Source organism: Microsporum canis, genomic scaffold (assembly GCF_000151145.1).
Source record: "Microsporum canis CBS 113480 supercont1.6 genomic scaffold, whole genome shotgun sequence".
Taxonomy (NCBI): Eukaryota; Fungi; Ascomycota; class Eurotiomycetes; order Onygenales; family Arthrodermataceae; genus Microsporum; species Microsporum canis.
In genome coordinates, this window is record NW_003299164.1 from 2,028,867 (window position 1) to 2,053,213 (window position 24,347).

The window sequence follows — 24,347 nt, forward strand, 5'->3', positions numbered from 1 at the left end:
AGCGGCTTAGCGCCGATGCAGTCTGATGGAGATAAGATAAAAATAAAATGTTTTATTCTGAAGCTTCAAGTTCAACATTCACGACGTTTTCCTGCTAGAATTGACCCCCAAGACTATTACGATATTATTCCTGAGATGTGATACATGGGGATAAAAAGGCCATGATAAAACGTATAGGAGGGCGTACCCTCCAGAACTGCTGCCGGGGATGCTCAGCACGCAACACCAACTATACCTCCCCAATCCGCAGGTATTCCTCTACCTCGGCTCCTGCTGCGAGTTATACCAGTGTCTCTTCGCCCATTGGCAGCCTCACCGTGGAGTTAGACCGGATTGCGCCCAAGTTTAAAGTCCAAGCATCCAATATCCAGATCCTGAACTCCCCAGCTGCGTTCTATGAGACTCTAAAGGTAAGGGTTTTGTGTATATGAACTTGGGAAAGCCTGGCTAATAACTAGTAGGATAAAATACGCAATGCAAAACGACGAGTCTATCTCTCAACTTTGTATATTGGAAAAACGGAACACGAGCTTCTTTCGGTCCTAAATGAGAGCCTTCGCCAGAACCCAGACTTAAAGGTGTCTATTCTAACAGATGCCTTGCGTGGAACTCGTGAATCACCGAATTCTTCCTGTGCTTCCCTCTTAGCGTCCTTAGTTGAAGAGCACGGGCCGGAGCGGGTGGAAATAAGGATGTTTCATACCCCTAACCTGGTAGGAATGAAGAAAAAATATGTACCAAAGAGGATAAATGAAGGATGGGGCCTTCAGCACATGAAGCTTTACGGGGTGGATGATGAAATAATTCTTTCTGGGTATAGCTTTCTATATTTCCTCCTTACCTGAACTCATATTTCTAACATATTTTGCTTACACTAGAGCCAATCTTTCGAATGACTATTTTACAAACCGCCTTGATCGATACCATGTCTTCCAGTCGACAGAACTAGCTGAATATTACTCTCAGATTCACCATGCTATTTGCAAGTTTAGTTTTCAAGTTCTACCTGATACAAAGAGCAAACAAGGCTATGTCTTGAGTTGGCCGGCTACGAATGCTGCGCCATCTCCCTTGGATGACCCCGAAGATTTTATATCTGTTGCATCAACTGCTCTTTCAATATTAATACAGCCACCAAAGGGCCAGGATATTTCTGCATCAATGCCTGATAACCAAACATATGTATACCCTGTGGCCCAGTTTACACCGATATTAAAGCCGGACCAATCTACAGAATTTCCCGCCGTTACAAGCATCCTGGGCTCCTTGGCTAATAACCCAACGCTAAAGAATTCCCGCTGGCTTTTCACGGCAGGCTACTTCAATATGCATCCCGTTCTCTCATCTCTTCTTATTTCAAGTACTACACCGTCCCCTGGCTCTCCAAGGAACCAGGGGACGGTTCTCACGGCATCTCCATGGGCAAACGGGTTCTATGGGTCCCCAGGTGTCTCAGGAATGCTTCCTGCAGCATACACCCACCTGTCTGCCAGATTTCTAGATCGGGTTGCTGAAGCTCAAAGAACAAATTCTATTCAGTTGAAGGAGTGGCGCAAGGGAACTGTGAATGAGCCTAATGGCTGGACATATCATGCGAAGGGGTTATGGGTAACGCTCCCTGACGAGAAATACCCAAGTCTCACATTCGTTGGAAGCAGCAATTATACCAAGCGAAGCTATGGCCTTGACTTGGAGGTTGGTGCTGTTGTAGTGACCACAGACAACAACTTAAAAGAAAGACTAGGCCAAGAGACGGAGTGGTTGCAAGAAGATTCCAAACCTGTTTCAAGGGAAGACCTTAGGATGGTTGAACGGCGAGTCAGTTGGAATGTTCGCCTCGCCATGTGGATTGTAGAGCGCGTAGGCGGAGCTTTGTGAAAAAGTCTGCCTAGAGTTTGTATAACATGTAATATAATAGAGGCATATATCGACAGGTCAGGGCCATGCGTATAGTGTAAAATCAACCAATATTTAATTATAGGTGCTAGCCTTCAACTACCATACTTTCTATGACCCCTTAGACGTATAAGATAACTCCAGATACTCTTGATTCATAAGCCAACTCTCAACTCCAGGAAAAACACAATGATTGAATAACACATCAAACCTTTCCAAAGGCGTTCGTAGAAAGCCTAGGGGGCCCAAGGCCTTGTCTAACCTCGTCCAGCATTTTCATGCCAATGACTTCATTTCCGTTCTTCCCACGCCTACCCTGTGCGCCCTTGCGTTTAGCATGAACTCGTCGGTCATCCCATTTATCTAAGAATCCATCCATAACATCATTGAAATCTGAGCGAAGCGGCACATCTCTATCATTTGCAACAAGGCTCGGGGCTTGTGAAAGTTTGGAGAACCTGGAGAATCGCGAAAGCCCACTCGCAACCGACATGTCATCAGCCATGCTCGACCCTTCATATTCTTCTCCTTCATCCAAAGAGTACAGGGCCTCCATTCTTTCAAATCGGTCATCGAGAAGCCTGTGGCCTTCTGTCCTGGCAAGTGAAGAGGAAGTCATCGAATACGCTGAAGGGTTCGTTTGGGCACCCTTGCGTTTCTTCTTCCTAACCGGGGTCCCTCCGAGTGTGAACAAAGTTGATGCCGTAGTGCGGAGTTCAGAAGCATTATCATCCCCGTTGGCCACACCCTTATTCCCTTTTATATCTTTCTTATATTTCGCGAATTCTTTCAGCCAGTCCCCCTCGTGTTCCTCCATGTCTGGTATCTGCTCATTATTGGGCGGCTGAGATGGTTTATTGGTATCCGAGGCGCTGTCTGGTGTCACAGGTATCTGGCTGTCAGTCGATTTGTCATGTTGAACCGGCGCCTTTTCTGTTGCATCCGACTCCCAACCCTCATCCTCTTCGATGTACGTATCCCTCCACTCATCAGGGTCTACCTCTGCGTCATGGCCACCAGCAACTAGGTTATCAAATATATCCTCGTCGCATTCTTCATCAACATATGCATCATCTTCCAGCGCTTCTAGAGCCTCTCTCAGCCGTGGATCCATGTCCGGCTGGAAACCTGCAATCGCATCCGGTACATCTTGTTGGTCCTGGTACGTAGCCTTGCGTACATATGAGGAAGCAGTTGACAGGATATCATCATTGGCATCACCATAGGTAAAGTCATCCGCGCTATCACCATCCAGGGAAATTTCTTTCAGCGCATCTTCAAGCTTCATGCCCTTCTTTCCCTTGCCCTTTGTTTTCGCCTCAATGAAGTGTGAGCCTCCAACACCCTCATCTAAGCCGCGCAAATGTTGCATGTAATCATATTTGCTATCATCGTAGAAAATACCATAGTTCGCTGCCTCTCCTTCATTTTTCCGAGTCGCTGATTTAAATTCCTCATCGAGGTCACGAAGTGTCCCTGTTTCTCGTTTCGAGGATGATGGTTTCGCACTAGACGCAGGATTGGGCCCTCCAACCACATGAAGGATCCTATCTTCAGCTTCCGGATCGTGTATCAACGGATCATTTTGCGATCTATGGAAGAGTTGATATTTCGTTGCGGATTTCTTATCGCTAAAAGAAATACGCCCAGGTTAGTGCTTCCTATTCCCCTAGAATCAAGATATGGTTTACAGTGAGTTCACATACATCCACTGCTTCGTCGGAGGCATTGTGAATCCTTTAATTTGGAGTAAATGGTTCCTGTTGTGAATGGTTTCGATGGTTAGAGACCTTTGCTTGTCAAATAATTGCGGGCCACAGCCAAAATACCTTTTTTTTATTTTTATTTTTTTATTTGATAAGACCACGTGATTTTAGCGATAAGCGATAAGTAGTTAAGCTTTTATGTATAAAACGAGATTTTTGGCTACAGCGAAATATGATAAAATAATCGACGAGTTCATCGAACGTGCAACCTTTTCTAAATGCGGGGGGTCATAATATAGACACATAAATTCGTAATGGTTACTCTTCTTCCGCTAGGAAGCTGTTTCCCTTTTTTTTTGCCTTGACCTTTTTGTTCGCTTTGAAATGCTTCTTTCCCGGCCCCCGAACTTCCGACACATCTATATTCTTTTCCAATGCGATGAGAGCCCTCTGCTTGCGACCGGTGATTGCCTTTTGTTTGCCCACTTCTGAATACTTATAATTAAAAGGCATCTTGAGATGTCCTGCTGATCCGGCGCCTCCAGGACCGAAGAAACTCTTGTCGAGCTTTTTTGAACGGGAACTTTGGGTTGGTATAGATGCGTTGCCCGAAGTCTGGGGTGGAATCATGTTTGAATCCAAATCAACATCATCGTTCTCCCCATCTGCCAGGTCACCGCGAGTCGCAGCAGCATGTTCCTTGAGCATCGCCTCCTTCCGTCGAGCAGGAAGATGGGCCATGTCAGACAGCCCTTCGTTAAAGTCCAATTCATATTCTGAGCGCTCTTTCGTATCTGTGAACGGGGGATCCCTGGGTGGAGGGTGACAGAATAACAACTTTCCATTAACATAATCCTTCAACACATATCTCGCAGCTCGAGATTCGTCCGGCTGACCTAAACCTGTTGTAGCAAATCCACGAGCACGGGCATATGCACGAAGGATTTCGGACGCAGTTGGAACTCCTGTTCCTCCCTCTTCAATACTTCGGATGGGAATCTTCATCCCATAAACGGCCTCGAGGAAGTGGAGAGGAATCCTCTGGGCGACAAGCCCGGCAGGGCCGGTGTACTCTCGTAATTGGTCAATGGGAAGGACACCGTTAACGACGAGTTCCGCTTTCGTGGTCGCAAAATTGGGGAACACAAGACCGGGACAATCACAAAGGACAATCTTAGGTGTTAGGTAAAGTGTCTGAAAATGCTTCGTTTTTCCAGGAGTTGCAGAGACAGACACCTTCTTCGCTCCCAGAAGTGCATTAATAGTGCTGGATTTACCAACATTAGGATACCCAACAAGGCCAATGGTGGTAATGTCTTTGCTTCTCTCGTCATTAGGATCACGGGGAGGAGCGGCTGACATAAACAGTGCTTCCAACTCGTCTACCGTGATTATCTCCGTTCTCTTAGACTCCGGATCTCGTGGAAGAGGTAGACCCCCGCCATCATCATCGTCTTCTTCCGAGTATTCTTCCTCGTCGGCCTCTTCATCTTCTTCAGAATCTCCCTCTGAACCTCCAATGCGTACTTTACTTGTTCGCTCGACGAGTGCTTCTTCATCTGCATCCTCATCCTCCTCATCCACCTCTACTTGTCCATTTGCTTCGTTAAGCTCCTTAGCCAAAGCAGCCGAGAAGAACTTGTAGGATATTTTGTGTTCCTCAAAATAGTCTGCCCAAGCTTCTCTTTGTTTTAATGTCATCATATCCGCCTTATTCACCAAAAGTAGGTTTCTTTTCTTTGGGTTCACTTCCTTGACGTATCTTTCCAAATCCTCTGATCGAAAGAGAAGTGGGTTTCTCGCATCCACAATCTGCACAATGAGGTCGGATCGCTCGATGACTCTCCACAGTTGCCTCCATACTTCAAGATTTCGTTCAAACGGTGTCATTAATATATCCTGCACCTCCTGTAGCTCTGCAAGACCTCTCCTCCATTCCAAAAAGCTTTCTCGCTCCATAGAATCAAGTTCGTTGCGAGTCGTCCGTTCGTTCCACTTGGGGCGTCGGGGAACCGTTAAGCGAGAACGGTTCTTCTGATGTTTTCTGATGGCGTTCCTCTCATCTGCGGCAGAAAGGAGGTAAGGGTTCTTCTGGTCCTGATGTATAATCTTGACATTATTCAACTTTTCGGCAGTAAAATCAGTTCCCGCGAGTTCGGCGGTGCTCAGAAACTCGTCGAGGGCGGGCTGTTCAGTAATACTGCGCATTTTCACCCACGATGCCTCTTCGGACGGATTTGTTATATAAGTCTCGCCATCAGTGCCCTTTCGCTGGATAGCAGCAGCATTGTGAGATACTTTCTTTCGATCCGCGCCTTTTCCCTTGCCAAACCTATCATTCATCAAACTGTTCCCCAACCCCACAGAGTTTTTGGACTTGGCCAGCACCATGGCTGCAAATATAAACGATAGACAGGTATATTCTATATTCCAATAAAAAATGCACTATTAAAGATCCCTCTCGGTGAGTGGGACGAATAGTTGGCGGGGCAAAATATTGAAGATAGAAATTTCGACGATAGGAAAAAATGTTGCGATAAGCGTGATTACTAATATTGATACCCCGGTTTATCATGAAGTAGTGCTTATTAATATGGAAATAATTAATGATTGGCTAACAACGGCTAATTTAAATTCATAGAATAAACGTCATCCAACCAATAGGATATTTATCTCATTCCAACAAAAAGATAGGAAGCAACTTCATAACTAAACAACTAGACGCTTATCACGCACTTATTTAAAAAGGAAGACTTCAACAGACAAATAGCCAACTGACAGCTCAAGTCACTGCTGGTGCCAATTAGAATACCCATCTCACCGGCCTTGCATATAACTACCGCACGAAAGCATAACTATCAGCCACTCACCGCTCCCTCGACGGGCAGATAATAGACATGTCAAAACGCTCCCGGGAAGGCTCTACATCACCACCAGCAACGATATCAATGGTATCGTCTTCAGCAGGCTCCCCACGGCATAAATACCCTCACATGGACCACCCGCCTCCCTCCGAAGAAACCAGAAACTCGTTAATGCGCTGTTCACTTCCACCGCACAAGGGGGATCTAACATTCCCTACATACGAGGAGTATGAATCGCACTACCTGCAAACACACATCAACCGATGTTCGGAATGCAGGAAGAATTTCCCCTCAGAACTGCTGTTGAGCAGACACATCGAAGAGAATCACGACCCGGTGATGGAGGAGAGGAGAGAAAGGGGGGAGAAAACTGTACTTTGCATATCTTTCTTTCCTACAGGTTGGTGATGGAGGCAACGACTAATTGACCTCCGATCTAGTTTGGATGTTTCGTCGAGGGATGTGAGCGGAGATGCTCGACGCCTCAGAAGCGTAGGAGACATCTGATTGATAAACACTGCTTTCCAAGGGTGGGACAACCGTTTGTTCTGTCTGATGTAAAAGGTGAACTTGGCTGATTTCAGGGGGCAGGGATATAATTTCTTCATTGTGAATGATGGTATCGACAAGTATAGTTCTATGCTTCGATCTAGCGTGCCTATGCATCGGCGCCGCTTCTCGCTGGAGACTGGAAGCGTTAATGCAAGGAGTAACAATGCAGTCTCGTCTCCTGCTCCAGAGAGACGAAGGGATTATTCTACATATGCTGCGAACAAAGAGGAAGAGGACGATGCATCGACTACGCATGTGCAGGCGGAGGCCAAGGCTGGCGTTGACGAGGATGATGGTTTAGCGGGCCTTACCAGGTCTATGTCTGCGCTCAGGTTCGTGCCTCATAGCGTGACTGTGCGGATGCAGTCTCGGAAAGATGGGAGGTGAATAACAGCAACTTTGTTTTTTGCTTTTGGCAATATTTTCTTCTAGCTTTTTTTTTTTTTTTTTTTTGAGTTGGAAATATGGATCTATAGCATTTATACCTAAAGCTGGTAGGGGTATTATATTAATTATGAATCACAGTATGGCCGTCGCCATTCTAGGAAACAGGTATATATAGCAAAAGTAGGTCATCCAAGGAAAAATATAAAACAAAATTATAGTGGTATATGTCATACATCGAGTAAGTCAGCGTAGATTTCCAGGCTGGCGCCGATTAGGTCGACGATAGGCCAGCTCGTGTTTCCTTTGAAGGTCCTGGACCAGACACGCACGACGGCAACACTAAGCCGTCTCATCAGCGCCGGATCACTGATCAGATCTGCCTCTGTTGTCGCACTGATAGAGGTAGACATGTCGGTCTCGTCCATCATGCCCTTGACCCAGAGAAGCAGTTTGCGTTCGTGGTCTGATAAGCGCTGATCATGCTGTGTGCCGGGTATGGAGAGCAGCCAGCGGGAAAGCAAGAAGGCGCATTCCAGGCTACAGATTGAATGCTGGATGGACCAGAAGAAGGAGTGGGTGCGGGCAACGAAGTCGATGCCTAGACGGACGGGGATGGAGAGAGCGTGGGCGGAGTGCAGGAGTGCCATGATCAGGCGGGAACTGCGGATAAGTGGTGGGGAGTCGTTGAGGGCCTGGGCTATTTGCACGGGGTCCTGGGAGACTAGGCGGCGGCAGGGACCGAGGTCGAGATGCAGGCGTATGTATGCGAGGCCGAGGAGGGCGGTGGAAGTGAATGCTATGGGTCCAGCGGGGTTTTGGGGATCGATGCTGGATTCAGGGGTTTGGCGCCAACCGCGTTTCCAGGCGCTGAGAGAGTTGCCCATTACTGCGAGGTCGTCGGGGCGCAGGCTGGTACCGGCCATGGATGGGGCGGAGAGACAGAGTTGCCGGGCGAAGAAGATCTGCTGAATGATGGCGTGGATGAGGACGTAGTTGCCAAGGGGGGATACATGGTTGGATGGAGGTGTTGCGGCAGTGGCGGTGGTCTTTGTGAAGAGCTTTGCGAGGACGTCCTGGAAGGAGGATGGGGGGGTGGTGGTGAGGTTGTTTTCCGATGCGGGACGGCGGACACGGCGCCACTGGCTGGCGGTGGATGCCTTCCATTCATCGGCAGAACAGGGCATGTTGAGGTTCAGCTCGGAGTTGAGGATTAAAGGGGGAATATTGTACATGATGGAGTGGAGGTTGAAGAAGCAGTAGACAACGAGCTTGGTGCGTCTGTCAGCCTCCTGTCTGGACCAGTCTGTCCAGGAGAGCGAATCTGGCGGGGTGGAAGCCGGCTGCTCTACGAGGCCGTGGTCCCGTACCAGACGGGCGAGGGTGCTCTGGAGGGCGAGCATGTCCCGCAGTATGTCCGGATGGCTCTCCCAGGAGGCGAAGATGGTAAGGAGCAAGAAGGTGCGTATGATCTCCATCTGACCCTCGGCGTCCTCTCCCGGCAGCGAGGTGTTGTCGATCAGGGGGATGAACTGCTGTGGGAACGGGCTGCTTCCCGGGTTGGAGACGGCCGAGGATGAAGCCCGAGGGGTGCTGGCGCTGTTGTTGTTGGCAGGCGGTGCCAGACCCCATTGCTGTGGATGGGAGGGCGGGAGGATGGGCCTGGAATCCCGACGTCGAAGCCGCTCGAGCAGGATGGCCTTTGCGGCGTGGAAGAGCTCGATACCTCTGCAGTTCTCGAACCGGTAGTGAGAGCCTGCTGCGGCGAGGGCGAGGGTCAGCTCTGGCGGGCACCTGGCGACGGACAAGGTGGGGACGTGGATGAAGGGCAGATGCTCGTTGAGGCCGCTGATGTAGCCGGCCATGTAGCGGGAGAGTGCATGTCTGGACGGCCGCACAAACCCCTTGGAGAGGACGTGGGCAAAGTCCTCCAGTCTGGCGGTGAAGATCTGGTGTTCCTGGGTGGAAATGTCCCAAGCCGGCCTGTTCTGCTGCTCCGAGGGACCAGCATCGGAGTCCTGAGCCTCTGGCTGGAGGGAGGGCAGCCTGGAACCAAAGTTTGAAAACGAAGGGGCCTCGTCCGCGGTCGTCGTGGCCGTGGCCGTTGGCACAGGCTCCTGTGCGAACCTGGGGCCAGAGCTGAAAGCCTGCTGCTTGACATCTAGGCAAGAAGCAGCAGCAGGAGGAGGTGCTGAACTGGGGGGTATGGGGTTCGACAAGAGCGGTTCAGGCTCTACGGAGTTGAAGAGGCCAGAGTCCCAGTCCGAGGAGAGCCCCACGCTCTCGAGAAAGGTGGTGAAGTCCTGTACGGGGTCTCCCAGGTCGGCCAGGTCGAGGATGGAGGGCTCGACGCCGTAGTTCTCTGAGATGGGCCGCTCGTAGACCGCTGACGCCGGCTTCCTGTCATGCTGGTGGGCCTGGACCTGGACCTGTCCCTCGAGGGCGACATGGCTGGCAGCATGGGAGAGCAGGTTCAGATCATAGCCCCACGAAGGGTTCATCTGCATCTCTGGCGCTGCACCTGGCGTCCCCGCCGCTGCTGCCGCCGCCGCCACCGGTGCTGCCACTGGAGCTGCCGCAGTGGCTGCCGGCAAGCGGTTCGGGCTGGGCAGAAGCACAGCGGAGGCAGAAGCCCGCTTGTCTGCCCTGGCGGCCGCCTCTGCGGGATGCACCAGCCGTTCATGGCGGACCAGCAGGTCACTAGTAGCGGTCAGCCTTGTTAAACCATCGAACACGAAGAAGAGACTCACCTCCGGGCAAAAGACTTGAAGCATATCTCACAGGTAAAAGGCTTCTCCTTGGTATCTATCAGCTGTTAGTCCTTGTGTATATGATGATGCCGACAGGAGTCAGGGGTCTAACGGGTGCGGAGATGCCGTTGGAGATGCTCGAGGCGGGCAAACGGCCGGTTGCAGTGCTCGCAGGTGAGCGACTTGCGGGTCGCCGTCGCCCGCTTCTTCCGGGGGCGCGCGGGCGAGGCGGCAGCAGAGGCTTCAGCAGTGTCCATTCGCCCTTTGACGCTGCCCCTTTGAAGCTGTCTCGACTTTGCTGTCTGTTGATTTTTGGTGTTTGCGATGAAGTTTTGGCGTTTCGTCAGTGAGGGGAGTGCGGGGGCTTAGTCATGTAGTAGTAGAAGTAGTAGAAGTAGTAGCAGAAGTAGTAGAAGTAGTAGAAGTAGTAGAAGTAGTAGAAGTAGAAGTAGTAGTAGTAGTAGAGGTAGTAGTTAGTACTAGTAGAAGCGGTAGTCCGAGATAGCAACTCATAGATCCATCAACTCCACCGAACCATGAGGTCTTCCTTTTGTTAGTCTACGTAAAACCCACCGGCCAAAGACGAGGTCGACCCCTGGGAGGTTTCAGCTTCTTCACCGCAGACAGACAGACAGAATAAATAAGACGGAAGCCTGGTAGTCGTACGTCTCTTTACTATGTACTCTTACTCTCTTATACACCCTCTCTCATCGTCTTCTCATCGTCTTCTCATCATCATCTCATCTTCTCATCTTCTCATCTTCTCATCTTCTCATCTCGTAACTAAACACGCTAACCCGATCGGGCATTGAATCAGGCCCCAGAAACGCTTTTTGTTGCTGTAAACATCTTGAACTTCGACTTCGACTCGACTTCAACTCGACTTCAACTCGACTTATACAACAAGACACTGCTTGATGCAGGCGGGCCAGTCGAGGATTCTTGTATCTAGTGGCCGGTGCGGGGTTGATCCCTTGACTTGTTGAAATATAGTGTCGACTCCCGACTTGGACTGGACCCGACTCGACCGGACTGGGCTCGACGATGCGATTCTGACCACCGGCCCAGCGTCAAGACCAGTATACTCACTGTGCGGCCGTCCAGACTGCGATGCTGACCTCCCAGCCAGCTCCCTACGGCCAGGGTTTCCCAATGGCTCCTCAGCAGCCCTCCCTCGCCTCCTACTCAAACCTCGCCCTCCAGAAGCCTGCCAACGGAGTCGCGTCCAGAGAGAACCTCTTCACCAGCCCGACGGAGTCTGAGTTCTCCGAGGGCGCAGACCAGCTTGATCCCATTCGGTCTGTCTTTTCCTCTCCTCTTTGTATGCTTCTTTGTGTACTGACCCGTTGACAGATCATGGGATGAGAAGAAAGTCGGGGAGTGGTTGCATAGCATACGGTGTGGGCAGTATGAACCCATCTTCAAAGGTAAGGCCCCTCGATCTCTTAATTCTTCACTGAACGTGGGCTCACTTTTTTTGTAGCAAACCATTTCACCGGGGATAACCTCCTCGACTGCGACCAGAAGATACTCCAGGAGATGGGCATCAAGAAGGTCGGAGACAGGGTCCGCATCTACGTCGCCGTCAAGCAGCTTCGAAACAGGGCCATCTCATACCGCAAAAAGAGGAACAGGGTAGGTCGAAGCTCCCAGTATTCATACAGATCTAAATGCTTACACCCTGATAGGACTCTCTGGCTGCCCTGGACTCGTCGAGATATACACCGCCGTCCTCAGAGTCCTCCCGACCTTCAAACAACACTCGATACCACCCCTCTGGTCGCCAGTGGTCTCGCAACGAACCGTCTTCCCACAGCTACAACTCGACGAAGCCGTCGTCCAGGCCCACTTCTCCCCTGGCTGAACCAGACCGGCAGCTCCGGCAGTACAGATACAACGGAGCTAGCCCCATGGAGTCCATCCGCCGTGAACAGGGGTCAAACTACTTTGGCGGCTACTCTCACTCCAACTCCAGCACCTCGAGGCACACCACCGCCACCAACGACCAGTCTCAGGCTCCCCGGGCGGTAGCCCACGTCCGGCAGAACCCCAGCAATGACGGGCTGACCATCAGCTCCCTCCCAAGCCACTCCCCAGTCATCAGAGTCATACACACGGGCGGACAGACCAAGGCTCTCAATATAAAACAGTGCAAGACCGCAGACGACATCATGGTCTCCGTACTGAAGAAGCTGCTCATCCCAGAGAGCCACTACAAGAACTACTGCTTCTACGTCCTGGATGGCCTCGACCCTAACCCGGCCAACTGCAGGCGTATCTCTGACGTCGAACTGCTGCAGATATGCGATGGTTCCAACCGGTCTGAACGCGGCCGTCTTATCCTGCGGAATATACATGCCGGAGAACCAGACCTGGACGAACTGGAACTTGCAGCCCGTCTGGCCACGGACGAAAGCCAGGTTGCCCACATGAACGCCATGAACACGACAAACTTGAGAAACCAGATCAAACTGCAGAAGCTTACGGGAGAATCCTGGGACCACCTGCGGCAGCCCATGTCGCCCATCACGACCACGGATCGCTCGCGGGAGGACCACCGCCGTCATAACAACGACCCCATGGAACGTGACCAGAGCACGAAACTACGCTCCTTCTTTGGTGCACGTCCTCCAAGCGAGATGATCATCCACGAGCTGACGTCCTATTTCCCCAGTCACCAGAAGGAGGATATCGAGAAGACCATGCGGCTGTCGGTTCGAAGATCTCAGCGCATGAGTCGAGCTGCCAGCCGGCTGTCTGTCATGAGTGGTGTGAGTCTAGCCTCCAGCATGAAAGATGCTCCACCGATCCCCAGCATTGCGGACACATGGCTATCTGCCGGTATTCCGTCCAATCCCCCCTCGAGAGCTGGCGGTCGACCGCTGTCTGTATCCAGATTCAACCTCCCCCCATCTTCTTTCCGAGATTCCATCGCTTCCTCGTCACTGGAACCCCTGCAAGAAGAGTCTCCCATCCAAGACAATCGAAAGTCCTACGTCTCGTTTGATGACAATACCGATCATCCAAGCATCGAAGAACCGGAACGACAGACCTTCCTGGATGAGACACTAAGCGTCACCGCGACTGATGGCGGTGGATCCATGAACGAGCGTCTGAGCATGATCGTGGCGGAGGATGGGGACGAGGTAGACGACGGGCTGGCAGATTTCCTTGCTGGCAACAACTTCGGCAACAAGAACTGGATGAAGGGCTCCCTGATCGGCGAAGGTTCCTTTGGCAGCGTCTTCCTTGCCCTCCACTCAGTCACCGGTGAACTCATGGCCGTCAAGCAAGTCGAGCTCCCGTCCGCTACAAAGGGCACGGAATTCGACCAAAAGAAGAACCTCATGGTCTCTGCCCTCAAGCACGAGATCGGTCTCCTGCAGGGCCTCCGGCACCAGAATATCGTGCAGTACTTGGGCACCTCAACAGACGACCAGTACTTAAACATTTTCCTTGAATACGTCCCCGGAGGCTCCATAGCCACGATGCTTAAACAGTACAACACCTTCCAAGAGCCGCTGATCCGTAACTTTGTCCGGCAGATTCTAGCAGGTCTCGAATACCTTCATTCGCGTGACATCATTCACCGTGACATCAAGGGTGCCAACGTCCTAGTCGATAACAAGGGAGGCATCAAAATCTCGGACTTTGGTATCTCCAAACGCGTCGAGGCTTCCACCATGCTCGGCTCCGGCGCAAAGGGCCCCTCAAACCACCTCCACCGACCCTCCTTGCAAGGAAGCGTATATTGGATGGCCCCTGAAGTCGTGCGTCAAACAGCCCATACCAAAAAGGCCGATATCTGGAGTCTAGGCTGCCTTGTCGTCGAGATGTTTATCGGCGTCCACCCGTTCCCTGACTGCAGCCAGTTACAAGCCATTTTCGCCATTGGAAATAACCAGGCCCGTCCGCCCCCGCCAGAGAACGCAAGCAAAGAAGCCATGGCCTTCCTGGATATGACCTTTGAAATCGATCATGAAAAACGACCGAGCGCAGATGAGTTGTTGAACAACCCGTTCCTGGAAACGATTGCTTGATGTAATCTTTCCTCTCCCCCCCCTTTCCTTTCCTTTATTTAATCCACCTCTTGCATACATCATCATCTAGCTTCGTCGATTTCTACCATTTTCACCAAAATTCATCTTACCGCATCTTATCTATCCGAACATATACCAGGTAATTAAAAATCGTCCAAATAGAAGAAGTACCCTGGAGGATTCACTAGCTGTTTTACTCTTCTATTTTCTCTTCCTGTTCCTCGTTTGATTATGGCACCCTTGCTTTCAACCGGGCAATTGTACAAATAGAGTCGACCTCTTCCCCTCCCCTTTTTTTTCTTCATGCCATGCCATCAACGAATTTCCCATTTCCATGTGGCTTATCTGTTCATGAAGCGAATGAGTATTCCAGGTTAGAAGAATATGTATGAGTTTTATTTATTTGGTTGTACTTCGTAGAATAGATAAGTTCATATTCCCCTAGCCGGCTCAGGTTACATTATTCAATTTGGGGCTAACCAAGGAGGTCGCTATATTTTTCTATAGATTTATGGTACAGGTACAGTAGAAGATGGCGTGACGGACACAATTGCAATACAAGCCAAGGCAAGGTGATAAGGGTAAGGTAAGTAGGTAGGGTAATAAGGGGTACAAGAACATGTGTCTACGCCGCCTGTTCTAACAGGCGGCAATAGAGTGACATAATATACATCTCGCTGAGTGAGAGGCAACGCGAGGACAGGAATTTACTTCAGGAGTTTCCCATTGAATGGAACGCCCAAAGCATTAAGAAGGATTCTGGCATCCTTGTCGGCACGAGCAGTAGTTTTGATAGTAATATGGCAACCTGGAATCATGCGGGGAGGGTACCTTGACAATCAAAACATTAGTCTTCAACAAAATAGAGGTCGCAGGAAAGAAAAAACTCACATGTCATAGTTGACTTCGATTTCAGGAAACATAGCGACCATTGATGGTTCAAGACCCAACGTGATGTTTCCGCTGCCGTCACCACTGGTAGTTTTCACCCCCTTCCAGTCTTTAAACTTGGGCATAACGACATCCACCAACTTGCTGAAGAAATGGTACATGTCTTCTCCCTTCAGCTCCGCGGTGGCAGCAACGTGCTTGGTGCCTGCAATCAACCCCCATTTAGGCACACCCGTCTTAACTTTGTGTGTCTTAACTCTTACGTTCGTGATGGCCTGCAGTGCCATACCAGCTACGTGCAGATAGGATGACCCATGCGCCACAGCATCCTTGACGTACGAGTGGACCGTTATGCCCGACAATTCAGGGACGCTGTTAAAAGTAATTGGTTTCCGAAGCAGGCGTAACACATCGCCGCCTCGAGGGCCACGGAGTGGTCGGTTCTTATGGTATGGTGAGCTGTCGTCCCATTGTCGTAGACGTACAGGCGGTGGAGGAGCCTTGAACCCATGCGGTTTATGTACGTAGCAGAGAGTAAGAATATCAGAGGCTACGGTCGAATTGTACGTCTGTTCCACTCGGGTTGAGCTGAAGGGCCCTGGAACGAAAAGACGAGAGGATGGGTGTGATGATGGCGGAGGTCTGTGAGGGTTAAGAGGGCCACGATCATATTTGGGGGATCGATATTGGTATCTATTCAAAAATCGAAGGGTTAGCTGACACGCCACCGGCTCGACCTGGAGATGGAGAGGATGGGAATCCGAGCTTACCGACTTCGTGGTAGCTGTTGTTTACGGCTCTTGCTTCTGGCCACGGGATCAAATGCCTTTATCTGTTTTTCTGAGAGCGGAGGAGTGGAAAAGGACGAGGCGGGTTCGAGGTCGTCTAATGGAGATGATGATTCGGAGGAGGCATTGCGACGGTATGCCGGGAGCTGGGATGAAAATGCTGGCTTGAATCGCCGTGATAGAGCCCTGGGCAGCTGTGACAGTGACTCGTGGAGCGCCATTCCTGCGTTGTCCTTCGTTTGATGCTCTTCAACGCGATTTCTCTTCCTCTCTCGTTCAATTTGCTTTCTCGAATTTTGCTTCAACCTCAACTTTGTCACGTGCTCAATGAGTAAGCAATAATAATAAAGAGGATTAATATAACACCGGAGGTTAATTATTAATCGTAAAATTAAATACAAACAGGGCAAACACATCACAAAAAGGAACTTGTAGGAAGTGAGGCTGCAAATGCCATGATTCCTCCGCTCATGAGTTATAGACATGGAGTAATATGAAGAATACTTACTATTATGCGAACAGCAACGATGCTCAAGTAACTAGTCACTCGTTACTCTCGTAAAGCAGGGCCTGATCAAAAAGCAGATCAACAAGATAACCCTAACACCTGAAGGATCACTCTCAGAAGGTATATGAGCCAAAGACACTTCGATTTCTCCTGGACGCCTTGAAAAGGAGGCTATGGATCATCAATCATTTAACATCGTTGTAGTTGTAATTACAGCACGTATAGCCACACGGAAAACAATTCACAATAGTCATATAAAGAACATTTTTTTATACAAAGTAGTCTACCAGGCTAGACGTTTCTATTCCCTCCGGGGATGCACTATTCAATTAACTATAACATGGGCGAAGGAAAAACGTAGAAAGTAATAATGCAAAATACAACCCTGAGAGCTTCAATAGTATATAATCCTGAACATTGGGAAGGTTGCATTAGAGATACAGTCGGGGAAGGGTGGGGGACGATGGTGCACACCGAGGAGTAAACGCTTTAGACGAGATCTCTCTTGACGAACTCAGCGAGAAGAGTCTTTCCGAGCGAGGCAGGGCTTCGCTCCACAATGACACCGGCATCTTGGAGGGCTGCAATCTTGGAGTCTGCGCCGCCCTTGCCTCCGCTGACGATGGCACCAGCGTGGCCCATTCGTCGACCTGGTGGAGCACTGATACCGGCAATGAAGCTGACAGCAGGCTTGTTGGCCCTGTTCTCGCTCTTCAGGAAAGCGGCGGCGTCTTCCTCAGCGCTACCGCCGATCTCACCGATCATGATGATTCCGTCAGTCTCCTCATCCTCGAGGAAGACACGGAGGCAGTCAATGAAGTTGGTTCCGGAGAATGGGTCACCGCCGATGCCGACAACGAGAGATTGGCCAAGACCGGCTTGGGTGGTCTGGTTGACGGCTTCGTAGGTAAGGGTACCGGATCGGGAGACGATACCGATACGGCCTCTCTTGTGGATGAAGCCGGGCATGATACCAATTTTGCATTGTCCCTGCGGCGTGAATGGTTAGCATATGACGTCTAACTAGAGATATCGGTGGTAGAGCATTCGTACGGGAGCGATTATTCCAGGGCAGTTAGGTCCAACGAGACGGGTCTTGCTTTGTGTTTTTAGCATGTCGGTGATGCGGACCATGTCTAATGAAGAGGTTAGCAGGCATATACAAGTACTTTCCTCTCCATTTAAGCCATACCATGTTGAGGAATTCCTTCTGTAATGCTGTACCATATATTAGTGCATTTTCTTTGGCCAGGGTAGAATGAAGAAGGTAAAACATACCAGACAACGAGAGGCACCTCAGCTGCGATAGACTCTTCGATACTCTTAGCAGCCACGGAAGGTCTGTGTCGAAGCGTTAACACTATAAACCCAACCCTATGCCGGCAACTCAGGTTCTACATACGGGACGAAGATGGCGGAAGCAGTAGCACCGGTCTCCTTGACTGCCTCTGCGACGCTCGCAAAGACGGGTTTACCGAGATGAGTCTCTCCAGCCTTCTTTGGGTTGGTACCACCGACAACATTGGTTCCTATATGGGCATTAACACCATAATCCTTCCGTCATGTCTGGCCTTTGAGAATGTATCATTACCATAGTCGATGGCTTGTTGGGCGTGGAAGCTACATTGCATCAGCGCCCGTCAGCTGGCTGTATACATCCCAGAGCCGAGAGATATCAATTCAATTGATACTTACGTTCCCTGCTTTCCGGTGAATCCCTGGAAGATGACCTTGGTGTCTGCGTTGATGCGGAGGTTCTTTACTGTCGAGGCATAGCCTGTGAGGCCTGCGAATCCGCGTCGCTGACCACGGACGGCATTCTGCAACGCAGAGACAGTAGAACGTCTGAAGGACTGCATATCTGAAGAATTGTGACAAGCAGCAGCCTGTAAAAGCAGAGAAAGAGAAAGCTGGGGAGCGCGGGAGCAAAAAGAAGAGATGGCAGTGCAAATGAAGGTCGAAGGAGAGAGTCGGAAAGTTGATGTTTTTTTACAGTTTCAGTTTTCGCAGGCCATCTGGCTCGTCCGGGACCATCAAAAAATCATCAAATCAAAAAAATTGACCCATCCCAGCACAAGAAGAAAAGCAACATCTCTGACAGCCACTTTATATATCCACGAAACACCGACAAAACAGCAAAGTTGGCTTAGGTATAGAGAGTCACAGTCAGTGGAAAGGCTCCTTCTTTATATACTATCTGGTGATCTTCCGTAGCCGGCTTTCACGTCTTATCTGCGGCCATGGCAACGAAGACGATGACCATGCCGAAGCACAAGCTTCCCAAGAATATCAAGCTCCCTCCAGAGAACGAGAGATATATGAGAGCCTGCTCAGATATAGCGAACGCGCTGATCCAGGATTATGAAGCGCAACGGGACGACAAGAAATCAAAGAAGGATATCAACTTGAACAAGCTGCGGGGCATAATCGCGAAGAAACACTATCTGAGCAATCTACCGCCCTTGACAGCTATTATTGCTGCTGTCCCAGAGCATTATAAGAAATATATCCTTCCAAAGTTGATTGCAAAACCAATAAGTGAGTGGGAAATTCCATTTTCATGGCTCACTTGTGGCGACCTTGTTCTGCTAACCTCTTCCCCTCTGCAAAAAGGAACTTCCTCTGGAATCGCTGTAGTTGCGGTGATGTGCAAGCCTCATCGTTGTCCACATATTGCGTACACCGGAAATATCTGTGTTTACTGCCCAGGTGGTCCAGACTCGGATTTTGAATACTCCACACAGTCTTATACCGGATATGAGCCAACGTCGATGCGAGCCATCCGAGCTCGATACGACCCGTTCGAACAGGCGCGTGGTCGTGTTGATCAGATTAAATCACTTGGACACAGCGTCGATAAGGTAGAATACATCATCATGGGCGGTACATTCATGTCATTGCCTGAGGAGTATAGAGAAACATTCATATCACAGCTCCACAATGCTCTAAGTGGCTATCAAACCGATAATGTTGACGAGGCCGTGCAGGCTGGAGAAATGAGTAATACCAAATGTGTCGGAATTACGATCGAGACACGGCCTGATTACTGTCTTGACACCCATCTCAGTAGCATGCTTCGGTACGGCTGTACCAGGTTAGAAATTGGAGTGCAGAGTCTTTACGAAGATGTGGCGCGAGATACAAATAGAGGGCACACTGTAGCCGCCGTGGCGGAAACATTTAAGCTGTCAAAGGATGCCGGGTTCAAGGTGGTCAGCCATATGATGCCCGATCTTCCAAATGTCGGAATGGAGAGAGACCTCTTCCAGTTCCAGGAATACTTCGAGAACCCCGATTTCCGGACTGACGGTCTGAAAATATATCCTACCCTTGTTATTCGAGGAACTGGTCTTTATGAACTCTGGAGGACTGGTCGCTACAAGAACTATACCCCAAATGCTTTAATTGATATTGTCGCCAGGATCCTCGCCCTTGTGCCTCCGTGGACCAGAATTTACCGCGTGCAAAGAGATATTCCGATGCCACTTGTCACGTCTGGCGTGGAGAATGGAAATCTCCGTGAACTTGCACTCAGCCGAATGAAAGACTTTGGCACAACATGCCGTGACGTCCGCACCCGAGAAGTTGGAATTAATGAGGTAAAAAACAAAATCCGGCCAAATCAGGTCGAACTCGTTCGACGTGACTACACAGCAAACGGAGGATGGGAGACCTTCCTTGCATACGAGGACCCAAAACAAGACATTCTCATCGGTCTTCTTCGACTTCGAAAGTGCAGTTCCACACACACTTTCCGCCCCGAGCTCACCGGTCAGCAAACTAGTTTGGTACGAGAGCTACACGTCTACGGCTCTGCAGTCCCAGTTCATGGCCGGGACCCTCGCAAGTTCCAGCACCGTGGGTTTGGAACTTTGCTTATGGAGGAGGCGGAGAGGATAGCCCGTGAAGAGCACAGAAGCCGCAAGATTAGTGTTATCTCAGGCGTGGGGGTACGGAGCTACTACGCCAAGCTAGGATATTACCTTGACGGAGTATATATGAGCAAAATGCTTGATCCTCTTGACGATACCCAGGATTCTGAATAGGATGTGAATAGATGGTTTATTTTCATCCTACTGGTATCCTGCTTTACTTCCAGCTTTACAGGAGTTGGCGGTAAAAAATGTTATGATAAGAATGAATTCTGTCTAGGGAGGGTTTTTCGGTGCAGTTATCTGGTGCAGGGAGGCTTATTGCTATTCGGCGTACATTTTGGATTTAAAAGTGCCTTTTCAAACTGGCTAGGGATTCTATATACCACATTGTTTCTGTTCAAATGCCGCTGTCCCTTATATTAGAATTTGATGTTGCACTTTAAATATTGATACGCACAGCTCGTTTTCTTTTATCAACTAGACAATGACAGCTAGTATCAAGTCATGTATAGAGGACAAATATAGCCTGCTTAGAACTTTTACCATTTTAGTTGTATTTAGTGCAGCTATAAAACCTAGTATATTTGGTGATGTAAATTAAAAAATCTAGCTTGCGGGCGTAGAAGAGAATAGTACACCGAGAAAGGAAAATTAGTTAGAGGAATCTAGAACACATATAGCAAATATACATCGAACAAAAATAGCCATGCTCTAACTGTAAAATTTCCCATGATGGGGATAATGGTCAGTGCAGCTCATCTTCCCCGGGCCTGTTCGAGAGACCGGACATCGCCTCGATACAAAAGCTACCGAATAACTCATCTTTTCATAGAAACAAAAGATATCAAAAAAACCATGACCCCCCTGAGCTAGCCAGCCTTGTGATATAAACGCAATATTGCTGATATTGAAAGAAAAAGAAAATTGATAAATGGGTTGATGTTTGCGGAGATTATTTAATTCAATGATATCGCTCCCCGTTGACTTGATCGCATGTGTAGAAATGCCTGGAAACCACAGAAAACGGCAAAGCACTAAATGAAAGAATATATTAGGTCTATATTTCATCATATGGCCTTCAAAAAGGATAGATATTTTCGGATATGTATGAGACGTATGGAGGTAAAGAAGGTGCTAAAAGCGAAGCGGAGACCTACAGCATAGATGACTACGGCGGTAAATATCGAAGCTGCAACGGCTGCAGGGTGTTCTGCGTCTTTCTTTGAGCCAGTCATGGAATGGTGGTTGCTCTGGGAGAGATTGATAGATACGTTAGATCAGCTGAAGATGCGATATTGACCCAGGTTGCGCGTAGAGAAAGGCGGGAGACAACGAACTTTGAAAAGAGATCCGATGACCGAGAGGATGATAACTGCGAATATGGATATGACACAGCTACATATCAAGAAAAAAGTCCATAAGTTAGCGGTTGAACCCTTTGCTTCCAAGGGACCAGGCAGCTCTTACCAGGTCCACGCATTCATAGCAGACACGACGGGCTTCATGGTTGCTGGAAGGGTCGCAAAAGACCGACGGACGATAAGGAAAGGTAGTGAGAGAGAGGAAGAAGACAGGATCTATAGCTCTAGCTAGAACCGCGCGGTGGTGAGCTCGGTGGTGTTGATGTTTAAAGTCATATGGCAGGTTTTCATGATGTTGCGTCAGTGATGGGAAGTTTCTCTAGCCACAAGCCAAGCGCTACCTTTTTTTGCGGTTTCGCTCTCGAGTTGCCCGTACAAAATTCAACAAAGCAATAGAAACATCGATGGAAGATGGCCTCCCGGTCTTTCATCCATATGTGCCTACTCCAGCGTAACTCGATTTACTCCTACAGATACTTACAGCAAAGACAGCCGTCTCTTTCAGCTACCGTTTAGCCTGTTCCATTCGATACACTGCTCAAAGGTCACGCCGGATCCCCCAAAGATATCAAGGGCACTCCCTATTGTGAGATCGACCCTCCCTCCGCTTCTTTCCTTGACCCGCTCGAGGTCTGATATCCCTCGTCCACCACCAGCGTACGTGACCGGAATGGTGCACCATTCCGCGAGCCTTGACACAAGCTCCTCATCAATCCCCTGCTGTAACCCTTCTACGTCGGCTGCGTGGATGAGGAATTCAGAGCAGTAAGGCTCGAGCATGCTAATGGTCTCTATAAGTTGACAGGTAGGCTAGTCAGAACGGGCTTTGTCGTATCTATGTATCTATGCGGAGCAGAATCACTTTTGAGGGGGACTTCGCTATGTCGATCACACACACATACCATGAGTTATCTCCATGTTGGTTATTGTCTGCCACTTGTCCATGGCGACAAACCAGGTGTTCTCTCGTCTCCGACAGCTCAAGTCCAAGACCAGTTTTGACCTGTCGTCTCCTATAGCGGCAAGAATGGACCGCAGTCGGTCGATGGAGAATCGAGCGTCAGGGAAAAGGTAAGACGTAACAACTACCTACAATTCTTTAGATCACCGGTTTTTCTTCCCAAGACCGTTTAGCACGCGGATGGCATGCGGCCCCATGACAAGACAAGAGCAAAAAAGAGCCAAAGCCAGCAAGAAAAAAAACGAAAAGGTCCAGGATGCGTTTCACTGCTCACTTTTTCGGCACCAGCATCCAACCAATACTGCGCATTCTTATCCGTAATCCCACCAGCAACATGTAAACCGCCTGGCCAGGCTTTTAGAGCTTCAACCGCAGCTTCATCATTTCCCGACCCGAGTTTCACAACATGGCCACCCGTTAGTCTGTTATCTTTGTATAGCTTCGCGAAATGGGCCGCAGAGAGCTCGGAGACGAAGTTGGTCTTTAGCTCCCCAGGCTTGGTAGTCAAGGTTCCTCCCACTATCTGCTTGACCTGGCCCGCGTGCAAGTCGATACAAGGACGAAACCGAGTCATATCGAAAGGGGGGGCGTAGATGTGAAACGACCTTGTCTTAGTTGTCTGGCTTTCTTCTTCTCTCTGACCCCGCGATTCTTGTGATTTTATTAATATTGATAATATTAAATTTTGATATCAGGAGGAGCTATATATCACGTGACGATTCCAAAAAGAAAAAGAGGTAAAGAAAGATTTCTGGCGTAGGAAAAAAGACCTCAAGACGTTGAGCGTTTGGAACAACCAGGGAAATATGCTAGGGAAGAGGAAAAGAGACGTTACGGTGGCCTCTAGAGATAGAGCAGCGGTGGATAAAGACAAGTCTACGCACGATATATCATCTCAGGATGCACAAGAACGACTTCGGAAATATTTTGAATCCCGCTTCGAGCCTCTAGATTTACCCGTGTCGAATCCAGGGGGTGTCCAGGATGGATCAAGTGATGCGCCTGATACGGATATCAGTGACGAGGACGACTGGGATGGAATTGAGGATGGGGAAAAGGAGGAGGACTGTGAGCCAGCCCCAGAGGTGGTGGACTACAGCACAGCACCAATCCAGCGGACGGAGGTAATCGACAAGGCCACCGCCAGGAAGTACATGGTGAGCTATGCACCTTTTTCAAACATTCTCAGTAACACCTGATTGACCTGTTGAACCAGAGCTCAAAACCACCGTCACTCCTGTCTGATTCAACTAAGCCCACGAAGAACCAGACCAAGAAGGGTGGAGAAGAAGCTACCGACGACCAGACGACAGATGCAGCGAACCTGAAGAATGACCTAGCTCTTCAACGTTTGCTAAAGGAGTCTCACCTTCTCGACTCTGCATCTGACCTTAACCCGACTGGTGTCAACAGACATAAGGCCATCGACCTTCGTGCGCAAACCGCGGGTGCAAAGACGTCTATCTACACCCAAAAAAGTATGCCAATGTCCCACCGGAAGGGGATATCCGCAAAAGCTACACAGAAAGAAGCGATACGACGACGTGAGGCGCAGGAAAATGGAATCATTCTAGAGCGGCCCTCGCTTGCAAAGTCTAAGCTAGCTGTCAAAAGACGAGATCGCGGTATCGGCGGTCCGTCGGTGGGCAAGTTCGTTGGCGGAACTTTGAAACTCAGTCGTCAGGATGTTATGGCGATTCAAGGCCCGAAGATGAAGACTAGGAAGAAGGGAGCCAAATCATCTAGAAAGGGAAAGGAGAGACGCCACTAG

At 49.5% G+C, this 24,347-nt stretch overlaps 12 protein-coding genes across 12 annotated transcripts; 5 read left to right on the top strand and 7 right to left on the bottom strand.

Annotated features, from left to right (window-relative positions):
* Positions 1-161: 161 nt before the first annotated feature.
* Positions 162-1,878, top strand: MCYG_06892 (CDP-diacylglycerol-glycerol-3-phosphate 3-phosphatidyltransferase; the record flags this gene model as incomplete). The annotated part of the gene is made up of 3 exons (XM_002844882.1): positions 162-410; positions 462-814; positions 879-1,878. 3 exons carry the CDS (start codon positions 162-164, stop codon positions 1,876-1,878), a joined length of 1,602 nt encoding a protein of 533 aa, XP_002844928.1.
* A 223-nt stretch (positions 1,879-2,101) lies between these two features.
* On the bottom strand, positions 2,102-3,625 carry MCYG_06893 (low-temperature viability protein ltv1; the record flags this gene model as incomplete). Its single annotated transcript, XM_002844883.1, has 2 exons — positions 2,102-3,527; positions 3,588-3,625. 2 exons carry the CDS (start codon positions 3,623-3,625, stop codon positions 2,102-2,104), a joined length of 1,464 nt encoding a protein of 487 aa, XP_002844929.1.
* Positions 3,626-3,920: 295 nt separating this feature from the next.
* On the bottom strand, positions 3,921-5,993 carry MCYG_06894 (large-subunit GTPase; the record flags this gene model as incomplete). Its single annotated transcript, XM_002844884.1, has 2 exons — positions 3,921-5,934; positions 5,962-5,993. 2 exons carry the CDS (start codon positions 5,991-5,993, stop codon positions 3,921-3,923), a joined length of 2,046 nt encoding a protein of 681 aa, XP_002844930.1.
* Positions 5,994-6,499: 506 nt separating this feature from the next.
* Positions 6,500-7,405, top strand: MCYG_06895 (C2H2 type zinc finger domain-containing protein; the record flags this gene model as incomplete). The annotated part of the gene is made up of 3 exons (XM_002844885.1): positions 6,500-6,838; positions 6,907-6,996; positions 7,058-7,405. 3 exons carry the CDS (start codon positions 6,500-6,502, stop codon positions 7,403-7,405), a joined length of 777 nt encoding a protein of 258 aa, XP_002844931.1.
* Positions 7,406-7,526: 121 nt separating this feature from the next.
* Positions 7,527-10,409, bottom strand: MCYG_06896 (regulatory protein; the record flags this gene model as incomplete). Its single annotated transcript, XM_002844886.1, has 4 exons — positions 7,527-7,559; positions 7,639-10,102; positions 10,153-10,207; positions 10,265-10,409. The coding sequence occupies 4 exons, from the start codon at positions 10,407-10,409 to the stop codon at positions 7,527-7,529; spliced, it is 2,697 nt and encodes an 898-aa protein (XP_002844932.1).
* An 853-nt stretch (positions 10,410-11,262) lies between these two features.
* Positions 11,263-14,192, top strand: MCYG_06897 (MAP kinase kinase kinase Ste11/SteC; the record flags this gene model as incomplete). Its single annotated transcript, XM_002844887.1, has 4 exons — positions 11,263-11,450; positions 11,506-11,579; positions 11,636-11,787; positions 11,841-14,192. 4 exons carry the CDS (start codon positions 11,263-11,265, stop codon positions 14,190-14,192), a joined length of 2,766 nt encoding a protein of 921 aa, XP_002844933.1.
* Positions 14,193-14,899: 707 nt separating this feature from the next.
* Positions 14,900-16,127, bottom strand: MCYG_06898 (mitochondrial 54S ribosomal protein YmL7/YmL5; the record flags this gene model as incomplete). Its single annotated transcript, XM_002844888.1, has 3 exons — positions 14,900-15,023; positions 15,084-15,776; positions 15,854-16,127. 3 exons carry the CDS (start codon positions 16,090-16,092, stop codon positions 14,900-14,902), a joined length of 1,056 nt encoding a protein of 351 aa, XP_002844934.1.
* Positions 16,128-16,629: 502 nt separating this feature from the next.
* Positions 16,630-18,299, bottom strand: MCYG_06899 (succinyl-CoA ligase subunit alpha; the record flags this gene model as incomplete). Its single annotated transcript, XM_002844889.1, has 7 exons — positions 16,630-17,369; positions 17,433-17,515; positions 17,572-17,597; positions 17,658-17,720; positions 17,782-17,908; positions 17,971-17,999; positions 18,075-18,299. 7 exons carry the CDS (start codon positions 18,236-18,238, stop codon positions 16,869-16,871), a joined length of 993 nt encoding a protein of 330 aa, XP_002844935.1.
* A 320-nt stretch (positions 18,300-18,619) lies between these two features.
* Positions 18,620-20,425, top strand: MCYG_06900 (elongator complex protein 3; the record flags this gene model as incomplete). Its single annotated transcript, XM_002844890.1, has 2 exons — positions 18,620-18,917; positions 18,993-20,425. The coding sequence occupies 2 exons, from the start codon at positions 18,620-18,622 to the stop codon at positions 20,423-20,425; spliced, it is 1,731 nt and encodes a 576-aa protein (XP_002844936.1).
* Positions 20,426-21,210: 785 nt separating this feature from the next.
* MCYG_06901 (uncharacterized protein) lies at positions 21,211-21,759 on the bottom strand (the record flags this gene model as incomplete). Its single annotated transcript, XM_002844891.1, has 4 exons — positions 21,211-21,288; positions 21,412-21,504; positions 21,592-21,649; positions 21,722-21,759. The coding sequence occupies 4 exons, from the start codon at positions 21,757-21,759 to the stop codon at positions 21,211-21,213; spliced, it is 267 nt and encodes an 88-aa protein (XP_002844937.1).
* Positions 21,760-22,116: 357 nt separating this feature from the next.
* Positions 22,117-23,229, bottom strand: MCYG_06902 (5-proFAR isomerase; the record flags this gene model as incomplete). The annotated part of the gene is made up of 3 exons (XM_002844892.1): positions 22,117-22,406; positions 22,518-22,704; positions 22,851-23,229. The coding sequence occupies 3 exons, from the start codon at positions 23,148-23,150 to the stop codon at positions 22,117-22,119; spliced, it is 777 nt and encodes a 258-aa protein (XP_002844938.1).
* A 153-nt stretch (positions 23,230-23,382) lies between these two features.
* MCYG_06903 (conserved hypothetical protein) lies at positions 23,383-24,347 on the top strand (the record flags this gene model as incomplete). Its single annotated transcript, XM_002844893.1, has 2 exons — positions 23,383-23,733; positions 23,832-24,347. 2 exons carry the CDS (start codon positions 23,383-23,385, stop codon positions 24,345-24,347), a joined length of 867 nt encoding a protein of 288 aa, XP_002844939.1.